The sequence below is a fragment of the Bufo gargarizans genome, chromosome 2, assembly GCF_014858855.1.
Source record: "Bufo gargarizans isolate SCDJY-AF-19 chromosome 2, ASM1485885v1, whole genome shotgun sequence".
NCBI lineage: Eukaryota > Metazoa > Chordata > Amphibia > Anura > Bufonidae > Bufo > Bufo gargarizans.
The window spans coordinates 476015839-476034212 of record NC_058081.1 but is presented as its reverse complement, the minus strand read 5'-3'; the positions used below and the strand labels follow the sequence as shown (position 1 = coordinate 476034212).

Sequence of the window (18374 nt, the reverse complement as noted above, 5' to 3'; positions counted from 1 at the left end):
GACTGTTCATAATTGATGGGCATCCTTACTTGAGACCATATAACCTTATTAACAAAATCAATAATAGGGCTTAATCTTTTGAGGAATTCAATGGCAATAATCAATCGATCAATGGGGATATCCATGATCAATGTGGTATGGCTGATTACTTTATTTCCCACTTTAAAATCCAGCCAAGCTTTACCTGAAACCTTGAGGGCGTTGCCTGAGACACTTACCAGGTTAGCATTAAAACATTTTAACTTATACCTCTCAGAAGATACATCCTGTAAATGTTGGAAGTACTTTAGAGATAATAAAGTTGCTTGGCTACCTGTATCCATCAAGGCTGATATTGGTGGGAAATTATCAAATAATTCCACTTTCATATAATATCGGTGTTCTATTTCCTGTAAGGAACAAAGATATTTGGAATGAAAAGTGAAATTGTTTTCCGCCCCGCAGTCATACTTACCCTTGACTCCTCCTTATTCTTTTTAGTAGCAGTATTGCATGTCGTCATCTGCACAGCTGAAGAGTTGGTGGGCTTTAAAACAGAACAAACATGTCTCCCCTCCCCCTTGCCATGTGGCTTTGGAAAGGTTAAATTACTTTCATGGGGAAAGACATTTGTGTTAGTTTCCCCATTATTACACACACTTAAGTCTTCATCATTTGCAACATTGGACATACTTACCTGCTTCCCCCATTTATAATTGGGGAGGATTCTCTACAGGAGGAGCTGCTCCTAAGAAAGGATTTTTAGAGTTAGCAGAAAATGCCTTGGACAACTCTTCCATCCGCTGCATCATCACTCCAAACTGGCTTTGTATTTGATCATATAAGTTAACTCTCTTATTCCCATTACCTTTTGGTGATTGCTTTTGGAATCGGGATGATTGAGATCTCCCAGAACCATCTGACTCCGAACCATCCGGATTCCTTCCCGGCCCACATTAGAATCTCCTGTAATAATTTCTCTGGTATCTTTGGAAAGGAGGGAACCGCCTATTTCTAAACTGATCCTTTTTGTATGGGCTTTCTCGAACACTAGGCCCCTTATTATCCTCTGGCCTAGGCTGAATTTTATTTGGCTGGGAAGGCCTAGAGCTTTTTCACTACAGCATAACTCCTTTTGGGGCTCTCAAATTTTCCCAGAGCTTTTTCTATGAGTTCCAGCTATTTCCTCATTGGATTTTTTAAATCTCCTATCTGAAGACTCATCGTTATTTTGTAGAGCCGCATACAGAGTTGTACTCCGTTAGCAACCAATCCAGAGCTTTTCTGGAATGGTAATCCCTAGCCAAAATAAATTTTATTTTATTAGGCAAAGCATCATAAAACATCTGGATAAATATACGACTTTCAAAATTGGTATCTTTTTCAGATGAACTCTAAGCCTTTTTAAGGATGACAAAAATTCCCTGGGACTTTGATTTGGCTTGCACTTCAGTGTAAACAGGGCCCTCCTTGCAGCAGTAGCTGACTTATAGGGGCCAAACTCAGTCTTAATCTCTGACACTATTTCTGACCAGGTATCTTTGCCCATATCTCTAAGGGAATTAAAGAAATACCGGTGTTTTGGCTCAAATACCCAGGTAATAAATTCAATTTTGTGTCTGTCCTTTTCTAAATGTAATGTTTTCATTGCCTCTTCATAGGTTTCTAGATTATTGATTATGGAGGGTGATCCCTTTTTTAGTAAATTGACCCACAGTTTCTTTTTAGAAACTTGAAAACTTTGGTGGTATCAATCATAGGCTGATAGGCTTTCTGTGACAAACTTTTGGATGACCTAGGGGGTGATATGATTTTAATTTAGGAAGAGAATGTTCTCTGAGACATTAGTTCTTCTCCTACAGAGGGGCTACCATATTCACTTTCTGCATCTGATTTCCATATTAAATGTCTAACCTTTACTTTACTGGCAGACTTTTCCTGTCTATACAGCAGATATGATACATTACAGTTATCTATCACGTTCTGTAACTTTTTATAATTACACAACTTTTCGCATTATTTTTCTAATTCTGATGTTAATTGTTGACATCTTGCCAATTCTCTAGAGACTCGATCCAAATCTCTTTCCAGAGTTTTGATCATCTCAGTATTCTGACTATCTCTGTTTTCATATTCTGATAATTTAGCAGACAATTGTGCTAATTCACCAGAAACTGTGGCGGCCTTAACTTATTACACTTATTTATTTCTGGAACTGTTCTCTCTCATCAACCTGCTGATCATTTTGATATTTTACCTTTTCTAATAGTTTTGCAAATTCACAAATCACAAGTATGAATTCAGGCCAAGATTGAAGGATCATCATATCCTTATCCTTTTTGTGTTTAGCTTGAGCAATGCTACAGATATACTCAGCAAACCTGGATCCCTTAGCCCAAATATCATCAGGATATCCTGTTACTGTCCCTTCCAGAATAGCCCCCAAAACTTTTAAATCCTCTTTGATATCTAATCTATCTTGAAGATGCAGTAATTCTTGATCTTTCATTATTGCTTGCCTTTCTTTGTTATGCATATCAGGCTTTGCCTCTGCACCAGCATTCAGACATTTTTCTACTTTTTGCACTACAAGTACCACAATAACCTTATCAAATATATATTTTGCACCACAACTTTTTGTGTCAACTAGGCAGATCTCGGTGGGACCTCCAATTATGTCGGAATATTTATGCTGTCTCCAATTAACAGTCTATATTATTTATGTAAATAGATTAGAATCTGTAATGAAGGAGATTCTAATCTATTATCATAAATACCAAGCTAAAACAATCTGCGCAAGTTAGATGACAAAAAGAAGGCGGTGGAAAATCAAAATATATATTTATTAAATACATATATATATATTAAATACAGTGCAAAGTAATATGTAAGAAAAATTGGTGACAAATGAAATTCAATCAATGATATGCAAATTTTTAAGAAAGTCAAAGTAATATATATATATATATATATATATATATATATATATATATATATATATATATATATAAATAGAGAGAGAGAGAGAAAGAGAATGAAAGTCCGCAGCACTTCATAAAAGATAAAATGTGCTCTTTATTCACACATATCAAGTGACACAGTCACTTGATATGTGTGAATAAAGAGCACATTTTATCTTTTAAGGAGTGCTGCGGACTTTCAGTCTTGGTTTTCCGTCCCGAATCGAGGGATCACCGCGGGCACCCTACATCTTTAAAGCTACAAGGGAGTGCTGCCAGACTTTTTCTATGGATATATATATATATATATATATATATATATCCACTACTATGCCTTATTATGACAATACCCTTCAATTATATTTTAAATCAACTTGATACCTGATTTCTCTCAGCCGACAAATGTCTGATTAAATCCAAATCTGGTCCAATTCAGATTTCCTCTTTTACTGATGCAAATATATATACATAATTAACCATACCGGCCTATAACTGAATTCAGTTCTTTGGAGTTGATACTGTGTTTCCAACAGTACATATAAATCTCCCTGAATTGGATAAAGTTTTAGGATGATGCTGCAGGTACACCCCAATCTTATTCCAAAACAGGTACTATACGCAAAGTATGGTTAATTGAATATATATAGATATATATTATATTAATTAATTATCCTATAAAATATAGGTAAGGTTATACTATACCAAAATGTCAGCTAGCAGCAATCAGTTTCAATGGTTCTAAGATGGCTGCCTCCAATGGCTGAAAAGGTGGTCAAGTGGCTGGATCCGATGGATCAAGATTAGAGATGAGCGAACCTCTGTTTTAAGTTCGGCGTGTAAAGTTCGGGTTTGGATTAGCGGAGAATCCCGATCTAGAACCGGATATGGATTCCGACTTCCGTTGTGGCCCGTGGTAGCGGAATCAATAATGGCCGATTATTGATTCCGCTACCACGGACCACAACGGAAGTCGGAATCCATATCCGGTTCCAGATCGGGATTCTCCGCTAATCCAAACCCGAACTTTACACGCCGAACTTAAAACAGAAGTTCGCTCATCTCTAATCAAGATGTCTTCAGGTCTCAAGATGTTTCAAGATGTTTTCTTCAATATAACCATCCAAAGCTGATTCAAGAAGATCTTCCATCTGTCAGCCCATACCATCTTTTTATCCCATCTAAAATGGGACTGGCCTGTTTCGATCATTTACTTAGTGACATCACTTTATAACTAATAGGACCTCCACAGTGATTTCAAAATTGAAGCCTTCATTTTATCCTAACACTAGTTGACACTAAGGCTCCATATAAAAGTCTTGGCAATTATAGCTATTTTCTGTATATTTTCTCATTAATTTGAAGAAGGGATACATTTTAACTAAAGTTTCAGACAGAACTTTGAAGAGACCTGAAAGAGACAATAAAGTTTATCTTTTGTCAAACATCTAGTCTCTTTCTAAATCTCTGACTAAACCTAATTCATTCCAAACACAAACTACAACACTCGTGGTCATTGTTTGGTAAAAAGACAGGGTTTGTTTATGGTCACCTTTCTCCATTCAAGAAATCTTTACGCTGGGTTCAGACCTGAGCGTTCGGGATGCACGATTCTACGGGCGTCTGACATACGCGGCTCCGGAACAAGCGACCGCCTATTGTCGCGCGTTCCCTCTAAGTCTATGTACGGGAACGCGCGACAAGACGCCCCAAAGAAGCTCATGTACTTCTTGGGGCGTCGGGCGTTTTACAGCGCGATCGTACGCACTGTAAAACGCCCAGGTAAGAACCATTCCCATAGGGAATCATTGGTTCTTGCCTGTTGAGCGTTTTACAGCGCATAGGAACGCGCTGTAAAACGCTCAGGTCTGAACCCAGCCTTCAGGAAAGTGATCATTAACTTACACTGTTCTCTGGGAGACATTCTAAAATTACATAGTTCCAATTACCTCAATTCTTACCTTAAAATGAATACATCTATAATTACCACACTCTTAGTTATATAAAACACACATATTTAAATCGATGGTGTAAAAATCAAAATCCACTCATACATTGATTAATATAAAAACCCAAAATAAAATGAGTCTCTTTCTGTTCATTTCGACTAACCTAAAACTCACACATTTCTTCTTCAGTGTTTTATCTAGGTAAATACATTTTATTAGACCTGTCTAAATTTCTTCTCACACAAGAGCAGACTATGCAAATCATCCTAAGTTTTATAATCAAAAGTCTTTACACAAGTCTAATCTCGAGTTAGTGATTCTAAGTTTACAAGGGTTTGGACTTATATTACCCTCTTGCATAAGACAAAATCAGACCAAAATGGCTTCTCTTAATGTTCCTATTCATATACCTGTATAGGCCTTATATGATGGACTCTTTTTATACACAAAATTTCTAACCCCCCCCCATGTATAACTCAGAAAAACAGAGTTATAAATGTATACCTTAAAAGTTTTACTGAATCTTTTTCCAACAAAACTATATAGCAATCTGCACAGCTATGTCTGCTCCATGACATGCTGCCTGCAGATTGCACTTCATTTTGTGGTAACAGGTTTCTATTTGTAAGGTTATGGTACAGTATATAGTCAGAGAGCTGCGCTGCAGTTCCGGTCACATTGAATTACCAGAAATATAGCTGTGGAAAAATTGTGCCTTGCAGGACTGCGTGGAATCGAAAGTTTGTTTAGGCACACTCACCGGAATAAAGATGCTATTTATGGGAGCCCCGATGTGACTATGTCATAGACATCTGCATTCACAATATACCAATAGACTTTTCAACAGCAAGTGTGAACAGTTTATTTGCAGCATACAGATTGCTTTATGCTGCTGATGTGTGATCTGATTTAAAGTTGAAAAGATAAAAGTAGGATAATGATAGTACTTAAGTAGAAAGACAGTGGTGTCACCTATAGCAATTTGGATAGTGTTTGTCATTTTTCTAGTACAAAATAAAAGTAGACTTTAAGGCTACGGAAACCTTTGCACTGACATGTTTGTATTGTTTATTTGCTAAATGCAAAAGAGAGCAACTTTCTAACTGGTCTTAATAAAAAAAATCGACCATATTGCTTCTGCAGAGTGTCTTTCACCTATCTGCCGAATCTGACATTAATCTGTCAGAGAACTGTTTCTGTTTATGATGCTCTCTCTGCTCTCCCCTTCCCTTCTCTCAGTGTTAGAGAGCAACAGGAGGTTGTACACATTAGATTTGGGGAGAGGATCTACTAGCTCACACACCTCACATCTGCCATCTGTTATTGGGAGGGACTTGCCCAGATGAGAAGGGCCTGAAACGAGGATCATGTTGCAAACTGAATATCAAAAGGTCTGAAAGTAAACTAAGGTATAAAGATTGCAGTCTCACGCTAACCACACATTCGAGCAGCCTGAAAGGGGTTGTCTCATCATCAACAACTCCTTTTAATATGATAGCTACTATCTTACACTGAAATAAGATTTAGACAATTAGCAGGTGTTAGTCCTGGACTGCTAGACATTCCCTCAGGAGCAGTTTCTACAAATGAATGACCATCCATGATATACGCCAATAGCCTAAGTTTGCCAGAGTGAGGTATGCTGTTATGACATTCTTATCCTTTCATAGGGCCCATGGACAGGTGATGTTTTATGTATACTATAAATGAATTAGCAGCAACCAATGGGTTTTTCCATGCGTTCTAGTTTAAAACCTGAAGGCCACTTGTGGAATGTAGAAGCATTTAGTAATGTGCAGCTGTTTCCACCCGTGTCAGTCAGTTCATTTTCTTGTACATTTTAAGCCACTTTGATGTTTGATGTGGAGGGTTCTTACTGTGTGATTTGGGTTGTTTCTTTATGGAGCCCTAAATAAACTATTGGAAGAGGCATTTATAGGGTCTCATGTTTTAATCCATATACATCATTAGTGTTTAGTGCCATTTATGTCCTATTAGTTGTGTTATTCTTATTGTCTTGAAGCTAATTATTGTAACATGTATTAAAGGGCTTGTCCGGTTTGGGCAATTGTTTTTGTTAGAAGTGTCCTCTAATAAGTTGATTACAAGTTGTCCTAATGCTGGGAATCCCAGCAGTCAACTGTAATCAGAGGGTAGATCTGCCAGCAACTATATAATTCCACAGCAGTGCCCCTACAGGGAAATATAAGTATGACATAGTTTTCATTGATCCCAGTGAATTTTCTGTGTACTGAATTGCTTTGACAAAAAACATTACCAGTAGTGGCTCTCTGTTTTGGCTAATAGATAAAGGTCTTGAATGGGACACCCCTCTAGTAACTCATAATCCTCTACTAACATATCTGCACACACAGTAAACAGTCCTTTTATTCTATTGCTATTAAAATGATATGTCTAAAGGACCTTCATAAGAACACACATTCTCGATCACTGGCCCATGTAAATACGGCAGCAGTCTGCTGAAGGCCCATTTTCATGAGCCAACAGAGTATTCATTCCCAATAATTTAATGCTTGTCAGTGGAGGTGAAACCTCTGTTGTATGGGGACAAGCAATCACTACTGCAATTGCTTGTCCCCATACTGATTCTTTGTTTCTGGACAGCAGATTGATTTACACAGTACTTCATGCTAACTTGAAATGATGATTTAGATGCCGGCATCAACAATACTTTCACCTGATGAACGATTGTTTGCGCGTTCATCAGGCAATTGGCTTCACCTTTACATGGGCCGATTATCAGGAACTAGCATAAAGGGACGTTGCCAACCGATGACATCTTTTACACGGGACTGAAACTCGTTTTGTTTTCGTGGATGTGTGCTCATTATGGCCAGGCATTCACGTTGTAAAAAGAGTCTTACTCACACACTGCTTATACATGACCTGTCCTTATTTTGAGCACAGGCTAATTAGCATCTCAATCTTTTCTATTCATTGTTATAACTGGTCACCGCATTTTGGTATACCAAGTGAAATTGATAGTTTGTAGTCTTTTCTTTCATTCAGGACAAAGACTTTGGTAAACAAGCTCTCCGCAAAGAACATGTGAATCCTGCCGCTGAAGTCAGCACCAGCTTAAAAACGTACCAACATTTCACCTTGGAGAAGGCTTACCTGAGAGAAGATTTCTTTTGGGCATTCACACCAACTGCAGGAGACTTTGTACGCTTTAGGTTCTTCAAACCTTTACGGGTGGAAAGGTCTGTGAATAGCAAATCACTTTGGAAGTTCTCTTGCTGTATGACCCAAATTTTCATTACCTTTGGTATTTCTCAATTCTTCCTGTTATGTTTAGGGAGTCAGCCCATGCAGTCATAATTAGTGTAGTCTTGTACTAAAGCCACACATTTGACAAAGCATTGTATTCAGCTTAAATGTTATAGATACATGTGGTTAGCCCATGTTGGTTGAGTCCACCACTGATTTCCAGAATAGAAGGGAACCTCTGTGACGAACTGCGACCGCCGCGGCCACAATACGTCACGAAACCGTCACAGCGCCCCTAGTGGTCAATCCGCAAACAGGCCTCCCGGCCACTTTCAGCACACCGACAGTCTAACTTGAGTCCGTACAGTCGATAGGCTGAAAGCGCAGGGATTGGACCGCCGATCGACCGCCAGTAAGCGTGTGAGCGACCGGACCGGAACCACACACAGGGTAGTTTAACTGCCACCACCTTGCAATTTATGGGAGCAAGGAACCCACTATCTAGATAACAGAACCGAGTAGCTTTCTCTTCAGAGAGGCTAGGGTAAGTTTTTGCAGTGTTTGAAAACAGGCATATGGCTAGAGAAATGACTTGGAGGTCATTTATTATATATCTATATACAATACAAATTATCACGATGCACAGTAATTATAACACAATAATCAAGGAACGTATAGTCCAATAAACAAAAGGGAGAAAAGAAAGATAATACTTCGTTTCCGCAGAAAAGATGTCTGTTGGTGAAATAGTCCGTTGCAGGGATAAAGTCCAAGAAGCCTTTGTCCAGTGTAATATGCCTACAGCCCACGGGTTCTCTTGCTGAGGCCCTCTTCAGGTGTTGTTAAAAGTGGAGAACGCCTTTAGCAGATTCTAGGTCTTTGTTATAAAGGGTCCCAGAATCAAGGCAGGGAATTGAGAGTCCGCCTGCTGGGCAGGCTGTATTCCTGAGGTGAATGTCAGTTCTGAAATATGGCATGTGCCATATCGCGGGATGTCTCCGCTGTACACAAGTAACAAGCACATATTCACATTCCCCACAAAATATGGAGTTCAGGGATACCAAATATTACTATTATAACTGGTTCTATGATGGGGTAACACCATAACTTTACCTGGGCACATCTTAGAGTTATGTTTGTCCTATGTAAACGTCCAGTGAATTCTGAGTGACACGATGATGTAATTTTTACGTCCGTAAGATGCATGGTCTCTCTTAAAAAGGTAAAAATCATATCTCAGATTCATGTTGCAATCTGGGAAACCTTGGTGCCGGCTTGTCTGCAGCAAGCTAGCTTACAGACCCCTTATGGCAGCAAGCTGTGATATCTCTGCAGAAAGGGAAGTTCTTTTGTCAACCTGAGGAAGCCAGCTGTAATTGCGTTATCTGCTGGGCATCTATTGACTGACTTGAACAAAAGGACTATGTTGTTTTCTGGGTACACAGAAGAAGACGCTCTGAGTAATCAAATTGTAGGTTCTGGGGCCTAGGGAAATAATTACTGTTTAATAGACCTACTGCTCAATAAGGGAGACTAATATTGATAATATTGGGAGGACAGTTCAATATTCTCGCGGATCAATGTAATTTTGTTAAATGTTGAAATATTGGAAGATCACCTTTGGGCCCATTACCCCTTTAAGGCCGAATGCACACGGCCATTGTTCACGGCCATGAGCGGTCCGTGGAACCGCGGCCTGGATTCCTACTGAGTGCAGGAGCGCACGGCGTCATTGGTTGCTATGACGCCGTGCGCTCCCTGCTGCCGCCACAGTACAGTAATACACTGGTATGATCTATACCAGTGTATTAATGTACTGTGGCGGCAGCAGGGAGCGCACGGCGTCATAGCAACCAATGACGCTGTGCGCTCCTGCACTCAGCAGGAATCCAGGCCGCGGTTCCATGGACCGCCCACGGACGTGAACAACGGCCGTGTGCATTCGGCCTAAGGTAGAAACTTCAAAGAAATGTTCAGCTTGTATTAATCTAGGTTGGAGTCTGCAGACTTGTTTAGTGAAGGCTATGATTAGTGTCACTTTTGGTCAACAGTATGGGTGAAGAAACATGACAGGCCTATGATGTGAAGCTTCTAAATGGGTGAACAGGAGTGGAACCCCTAATGAATATGTATTTCTAAATATCTGATTAAAATGTAACTGTAAATGTAACGTAACCTAAATAATATACTAATGGGGGAATTCAAGGCACCCTGCACTGCAGAATTCTGTCTTTAAAAAGTCTCAGAATAGGGCTGCTGTTACTTTTTGGGCTTACTTGTGCAAACATTGTGACACTACTCACTCCAGTTTTATAAAGTCGGTGGGGATGTGGGGATGGTTAGCTACATTAATTTGTTTTACTGCAGACTTATGGAGTGAAAAAACTGTATAAGTATTTCTAGACAAAGGGGGTGATTTATCAAACTGGTGTAAAGTAGAACTGGCTTAGTTACCCATAGCAACCAGATTCCACCTTTCATTTTCCTAAGGAGCTGTCAAAAATAAAAGGTGGAATCTGTTTGGTTGCTATTGGCAAATAAGCCAGTTCTACTTTACACCAGTTTGATAAATGACCCCCAAAGTGTTAGGTTCAAAGATGTGACAAATACAAAAAAACACTTGAACCCTTTGATAAATTTGCAGGAAGTACACTAATGCACACTTAAAGAGGTTGTCCCATGTCAAAAACGTATCTCCTATCCACAGGATAAGGGATTAGTGTCTGATCGATGGGAGTCCGACGGCTGGGGCCCTTTTTCCCATTTCAGTGGAGCTCTAGACACACATGGCCCCTGCTCCATTGAGCTGTGTGGAGCTGTTGGAGATAGCTGAGCACTTGTATTCTGCTATCTCGGGCAGCCCCCATAGAGTTGATGGAGTGGCGAATAAGTTCTTGTCATGGGGCAACCCCTTTAAGCAAAACTGATATGAAACGATAAATTTTTCTCTGTCTACATTCATGAAGTAAGTTTTCCAGGTGTCAAGCTTTCTGTAAGGGCTCATGCACACAAACTTATTTTCTTTCCGCTTCCGTTCCTTTTCTTTTTTTTTGCGGACCGTATGAGGAACTATTCACTTCAATGGGTCCACAAAAACAACGGAAGGTACTCAGTGTGCATTCCATTTCCGGATTTCCGTTATGCAAAAAAGTAGTGCATGTTCTATTATGGTCTGCAAATCACGGTCCGAGGCCCCATTCAAGTCAATGGGTCTGCAAAAAATACAGAATGCACACGGAACACATCCGTATTTTGCGGATCCATACTGTAGAAATGCTATGCCCAGCCCATATTGTTCATGTGTTTGGTGAATAATAAATTACTGTTTACGATCAGCAAAAAACAGATCGCATACGGAAACCATACTGATATGTATTGTGGAATATCGGAACAAAAGAGGATTTCAATCAGAGAAAAAAAAACTCTGTTATGGAACTGTGAAAAACGGACAGCAAAACAACAACGGTTGTGTACATAAGTCCTAAGTGTTTCAAATTGCATCAGTGAAGTCTTCATTTTGTCTCCTCGTCTTGATACCACTCAGCACTCTGCAAATATTTGCCTAGCTTTTCCAGTATTTATCTATCTTTACTGGTGCTTCTCTTTTGAGCACCCGAGGAAGAATTTAGATAAAGCTGCTTTTAAAGAGTCTGCCTGAATAGAAGCCTAATCACATTGTATAGTTCTAGCAACACACCACTGTTGATAAAATGCAGCAAAAAATTGCATGAGCACTGCTTACAATTGGCAAAAGTAATATAAGACCGAACTGTGGACTCTTAAAGCAAAGAGCATTTATCATGTAGACATCTTAATACAAGTTAATGCAAGGCACTTACTAATGTATTGTAATTGTCCATATTGCTTCCTTTGCTGGCTTGATTCATTTTTCCATTACATTATACATTGCTTATTTCCATGGGTGACGGCCACTGCTGCAGCATAAAGGTGGCCGGGACGTCAGCTGCTGCGCACACGTACTTATATGCACTACTATGGTCCCCACCACCAGAGAGGACACTGCTTTTTCCTTTAGTGTGCAAGTACGGCCACCACTGCTGGACTACAGCGTGGTCGTAACCATGGAAACGAGCAGTGTATAATGTGATAGAAAAATGAATCAAGTGCAAGGGAGGCAATATGGCCAATCACAATACATTAATAAGTGCCTTGTATTAACTTTCTCTACATGATAAATGGCATTTGCTGAAGTGAGACAAGCCCCTTTAACAAGAGGCAATGGTCCTAAGAGGCTCAAGCTTCATACTGAAATGTATAGGGCACATATAATATACATATGAAGTAAATGTATATTACAGGAGTGTAAGCTTTATTTACACAAGAATGGACAACCCCTTTAATGATTTATATAATGAAAAGCTGTTCAACTTTCTAATATACGTATGTATGTATATGTCTGCTTGCTTTTGGTGAATGGATTTTTTTAAAATCTAGAGGCTGAAAGATCAATAAGGATCTATTACATATTTATCATAGCTGGGTCTTTGCTGCAGTGTTTCCATCTGAATGATCCATTGATGCTTTGTAGCTATGAGCAGAACATGGTCTTTACAAGTTGTCATCTATTGAACAGCAATCACAGATCTTGAAACTGTTAAAATGATAGTCCCCATTATAAATAAAGTCTCTCCAGGCAGTAATGGTCATAGAAAAATTAAATAAGATATGCTTACCTATTTTACCCACTGCCGCCCCCAGTACCACCACTCCGATCCCCCTTGCTAGGCGTTGTTTGGATATATCCATATACAGATGTAGCAGGGGTAACACACACACTCTTAACTTAAATTTCTTAACTCATCACGTTATCGTGAAACAAAAGCCATTGAAAAGCAATTGCTTAATGCATTTAGTTTAGATAACGTGTCATAAAGCATGTGTGTTAACCCTGCTACATCCGTATTCCTTGTGACCACTGCAACCAGTTACTGGCCTCAGTGGTTATGTGTCATACTGTTGAGACCATTGATTGGCTGCAGTGGTGTCCGGGGCATACAGGTACTTCTTTCCTGCAGCCAAGAAGATGATGGCATGGCTGCAGTGATGAGGAGGATCAGAATGGCGGCACTAGAAGTGGCAGGTGTGAAATGGGCGAGTATGTTTTTGTAATATTTTATGATCATTCCTGCCTGATAATACCTTTTTGAATAACACTGGCATCCCCTTTAAGTAATTGAAAAATAGAGTATATAATAGCCTGTGGACACCATGTTAAACATATCAATTTACTTGATGGAGGACAAGGTGTGTCTTCATGGCCTCCCTGCAGGTGATCTGATTAGGTATACTTTTTTACTGTACAGAAAAGGGCAGCAAACTGGGCTTTCCTATATAGAGGTCCGTAGCGCTTATACTGGATGAACAGACACTTTGTGATACATGCCGTACATAGAGTGAGCAGAGAGACTGTTGTGTGACAGCCTCCCTTCCAACTCCATTCCGCAAATACAGGTAGCTTAAATGTCTCCCACTTGTATAGGATGTAATGCCATTTAATAGCGTTAGGAACTACTGCAGCTCCCCAATATAATAATTAACGTAAAGCTATGACTTGAGACCACTTTAAAGATGTAGTCTGGTTATGTGAAGTTATCCCCTATATACAGGATAAAGGATAACTATTAGGTTGGTGGTGGTCCTACCACTGAGACCCCCACCAATTACAAGATCAGGGACTCTGTACCCCGTGGAGCCCCCGAAATGAAAAAAGCGGCTGGTCGGGCATGCGTGCGTGCTGCTGCTCCATTCATTTTTATAAGAATTCTTGGGTACAGCCCTTGGCTATCGCCCACACTCCCATGCAACCAGGGGTGGAGGGGGGGAGTGTTCTACAGAATATGGGGTCACTATTTTCATGATTAGTGGGGGTCCCAATGGTAGCATGCTTACTGATCCAATAGTTCTCCCCTATCCAACCCCTTTCACTATTTGTAATACAGACTAAAGGTTGTCTGGTTTAGAAACCCCATTTTCAAATACCTCTTTAGGGCATTCTGGGTTACTTGAAGAGGTCATCCATTCATCCTTTATCTTTTAGCCAAAGCATCTATAAAAGCATCTCTAAGGTCTGGAGAATTCACTGTGGCCATGCATTGCAAAGCCCATTGATTTCAATGTGAACAGGCACTGCTACCAGGTTCCTCAGCAGATAACGACTTATCCTAAAGGAAACCCTTCAGCTTATCCCATGAGGACAAAAGTGCATTGTCCAAAACAGACTGGTAATACATTCATGTCGTATTTCTATATATCGTATGCATTTTATATATTGCTGCTTTCTTTATTATGACCCAAGTTAAAGCTGTGGAAATGAAGGAAGAGATTCTCTGATATAACAATTTTCTGCAAAAATAGGAAGGTATGGATCATTCAGAACCTTTTTTCTTTCAACAGTGTTGGCTGTGGATGCAGCTTCTCCTCCTCCCAAAGATATGAGTTAATTAAACTACAAGAAATAATTGCATGTTATCATATCGACCTTCAGCTGTCTTTGACTTGATAAGTTGAATCTTAATTATTTTTTTTTTCCTATAGGTATTTTTTCCGAAGTGGGAACATTGAGCACCCTGAAGATAAGCTTTATAACACCACCATTGAGATCCTGCCTTTTGATGTAAGTGACCATGGTAAATGAGTGTATGGCATGGATAAAAGTTTGGGAATTGGGATTATGTATAGTGGTCCCTCAAGATGCAATATTATTTGGTTCCAGGACGAACATTGTATGTTGAAACCATTGTAAGTTAAGTAATCAGTTCCAAAGCCCCAAAATGTCGTCCAAGCAGGAGCATAACTACCATAGCGGCAGACCATGTGACTGCTATGGGGCCCAGGTCAAGAGGCGGCCCAGTCTTAGTTTGGATTATCTCTTCTACTGGAGGTGCGGCTCTCCAGTGGTTGCAAAACTCCCAGCATGCCCAGACTGCCTACAGCTATCAGCCTACAGCAGGGCATGGTGGCAATTGTAGTTTCACAACAGCTGGAGGGCTGCAGGTTGAGCACCCCTTCTCTAAAGGAACAATTTTATCAAATGAGGCAGTGGAAAAATGGCCCAAGGGTTATTGAAAGGGGTTTAGGCGGAAACCCTTCTGTCCTGTGTGGGGGGCCTGGTTTGACTTATGCGATGGGTCCTTATTTCTCTATGTACGCCACTGCATCCAAGATAAGAGAAAGTTAGGTTTTAAGAAAAATAAGCGAATAATTAACACAGATAAAACAAGTCAGGAATGGCTTCTAACCAGCAAATACAGCTATTTTACCAGAGAAGTGTCCTTGATTAGTCTGGTTCTAAGACATTGTATGTTGAGTCTGGTTTCAGCTTACGATGGGTCAGAAAAGACCGTTGTATGTTGAAAATTGTATCCTGAGGCCATTGTATCTTGTATTTTGGATCACTGTATTTGTATTGAGTTGACATGTGCAATATATTTATGACTTATTTCTCCTAAAACATCAGATCATTGTCTAGAGGGACTTTTACTTAGGCTATATCAGGAAGGAATGTTCCTACAAATGCTAATTTCCCAGTGTAAAGGTGTCACCAATCACCCGATAAATGAGCTAATGTTCATTCATTGGGCAAAAGCATCATTGATGCTGCACCCAAAATCATTGTTCCTGGGCAGCAGATTGTGCTGTGTAAACCAGGATCTGCTGCCCAGAAACAATGAATCTGTATGGGAACATACAGATGGGAATCTGTATTGATAACAAACTTTGTTCTTGATGCCTGGTCAGAAGGCCCATGTTAAAGGACCTTAAAAAGAACATGTCACCACAAAAGGCAATCCAATCTGCATGTAGTGTATTATAGAGCAGAAAAAGCTGAACAGATTTATATACAGGTGAAACTCGAAAAATTAGAATATCGTGCAAAGTTAATTTATTTCAGTAATACAACTTAAAAGGTGAAACTAATATATGAGATAGACTCATTACATGCAAAGCGAGATATTTCAAGACTTTATTTGTTATAGTTTTGATGACTATGGCTTGCAGTTTATGAAAACCCCAAAGTTACAATCTCAGGTACCCTTTACTCAGGGGGTATGGATTAATTAGCTGACAAAGTGTGACACTTTGAGCCTAGAATATTGAACCTTTTCACAAAATTCTAATTTATTTCAAATAGACTTTTGCATGATATTCATATTTTTCAAGTTTCACCTGTATAGTTTTGTAGGAAGAGATTTAGCATTTTTTTTTTACATTTACAGTAATTTTTACATTTATATATCTGCTCCTTCTGAACTTAAAGGGCTTGTCTCACTTCAGCAAATGCCATTTATCATGTAGAGAAAGTGAATACAAGACACTTATTAATGTATTGTGATTATCATTATTTTGTCTTTTTCCATTACATTATACACTGCTAATTTCCAGGGATTATGACCACCCTGGAATCCAGCAGCGGTGGCCATGTTTGCACACTATACTGTAGGAAAAAGTATCAGCCTCTCTGGTGACTGGGACAATGGGAGTGCACATAGGTACGCATGCGCAGCAGCTCCTGTTCTGTCCACCTCGTATCTGTGCTGCAGTGGTGGCCATAACCCCTGGATACGAGCAGAAGAGAAGTAAGACAACCCCTTTAACGATTTCTACCCCGGGCCAGTTTTCACCCTCCTGTCCAGGCCATTTTTTGCAAATCTGACATGTGTCACTTTATGTGGTAATAACTTTGGAACACTTTTACTTATCCAAGCCTTTCTGAGACAGTTTTCTCGTGACACATTGTACTTCATGACAGTCATAAATTTGAGTAAATATATTTCACCTTTATTTATGAAAAAATCCCAAATTTACAAAAAAAATTGAAAAAATTTGCAATTTTCTAAATTTCTATTTCTCTGCTTTTAAAACAGAAAACGATACCTCATAAAATATTTATTACTTAACATTCCCCATATGTCTACTTTATTTTGGCATCATTTTGTAACTGTAATTTGGTCTGCATTTTTTGGGGACGTTAGAAGGCTTAGAATTTTAGAAGTAATTCTAAGGTTGAGTTCACACGGGCGAGTTTTCCGCGCGGGTGCAATGCGGGAGGTGAACGCATTGCACCCGCACTGAATCCAGACCTATTAATTTCTATGGGGCTGTGCACATGAGCTGTGATTTTCACATATCACTTATGCGTTGCGTGAAAATTGCAGCATGCTCTATATTGTGCGTTTTTTTACGCAACGCAGACCCCATTAAAATGAATGGGGTTGCGTGAAAATCGCAACCATCCGCAAGCAAGTGCAGATGCAGTGCGATTTTCACGCACGGTTGCTAGGTGACTATCAGGATGGGGACTCGATCATTATTATTTTCCCTTATAACATGTTATAAGGGAAAATAATAGCATTCTGAATACAGAATGCATAGTACAATAGGGCTGGAGGGGTTAAAAAAATAAAAAATATTTTTTTTACTCACCTTAATCCACTTGTTCACTCAGCCGGCATCTTTCTGTCTTGTTCTGTGAAGAATAGGACCTTTGATGACGTCACTACGTTCATCACATGGTCCGTCACATGAGCCATCACCATGGTAAAAAAGATCATGTGATGGACCATGTGATGAGCATAGTGACGTCATCAAAGGTCCTATTCTTCACAGAACAAGACAGAAAAGATGCCGGCTGCGGAACAAGTGGATTAAGGTGAGTTAAAATATTTTTTATTGTACCATGCATTCTGTATTCAGAATGCTATTATTTTCCCTTATAACCATGTTATAAGGGAAAATAATACAATATACACTACAACTAACCCAAACCTGAACTTCTGTGAAGAAGTTCGGGTCTGGGTACCACAGTCGGTTTTTTATCACACGCGCGCAAAACACATTGCGCCCGCGCGATAAAAATGGAACATCGGAACGCAATCGCAGTCAAAACTGACTGCAATTGCGTACCTACTCACGCGGGTTTGCCGCAATACACCAGGACGCAGCCGGACCTAATCCGGACACGCTCGTGTGAACTCAGCCTAAATTTGTTTTCCAAAACCCACTTTTTAAGGACCAGTTCAGGTCTGAAGTCACTTTGTAGGGCTTACATAATTGAAACCCCCCATAAATTACCCAATTGTAGAAACTACACCCCTCAAGTTACTCAAAGCAGATTTCACAAACTTTGTTAACCCTTTAGATGTTCCACAAGAAGTAAAGGAAAACAGAGATGAAATTTCTAAATTGCACTTTTTGGGCAGATTTTCCATATTAATCCATTTTTTTCTTTAACACATGG

At 39.6% G+C, this 18374-nt stretch overlaps 1 protein-coding gene across 2 annotated transcripts in view; it reads left to right on the top strand.

Moving 5' to 3' along the window:
• Positions 1–18374, top strand: part of MGAT4B (alpha-1,3-mannosyl-glycoprotein 4-beta-N-acetylglucosaminyltransferase B) — a 444527-nt gene that overhangs the window by 404105 nt on the left and 22048 nt on the right. For both annotated transcript variants that reach the window (XM_044281108.1, XM_044281109.1), the window contains exons 11-12: positions 7916–8109; positions 14672–14750. In XM_044281108.1, coding sequence (XP_044137043.1) covers positions 7916–8109; positions 14672–14750 — 273 coding nt within the window. The remainder of the gene's footprint in view (positions 1–7915; positions 8110–14671; positions 14751–18374) is intronic.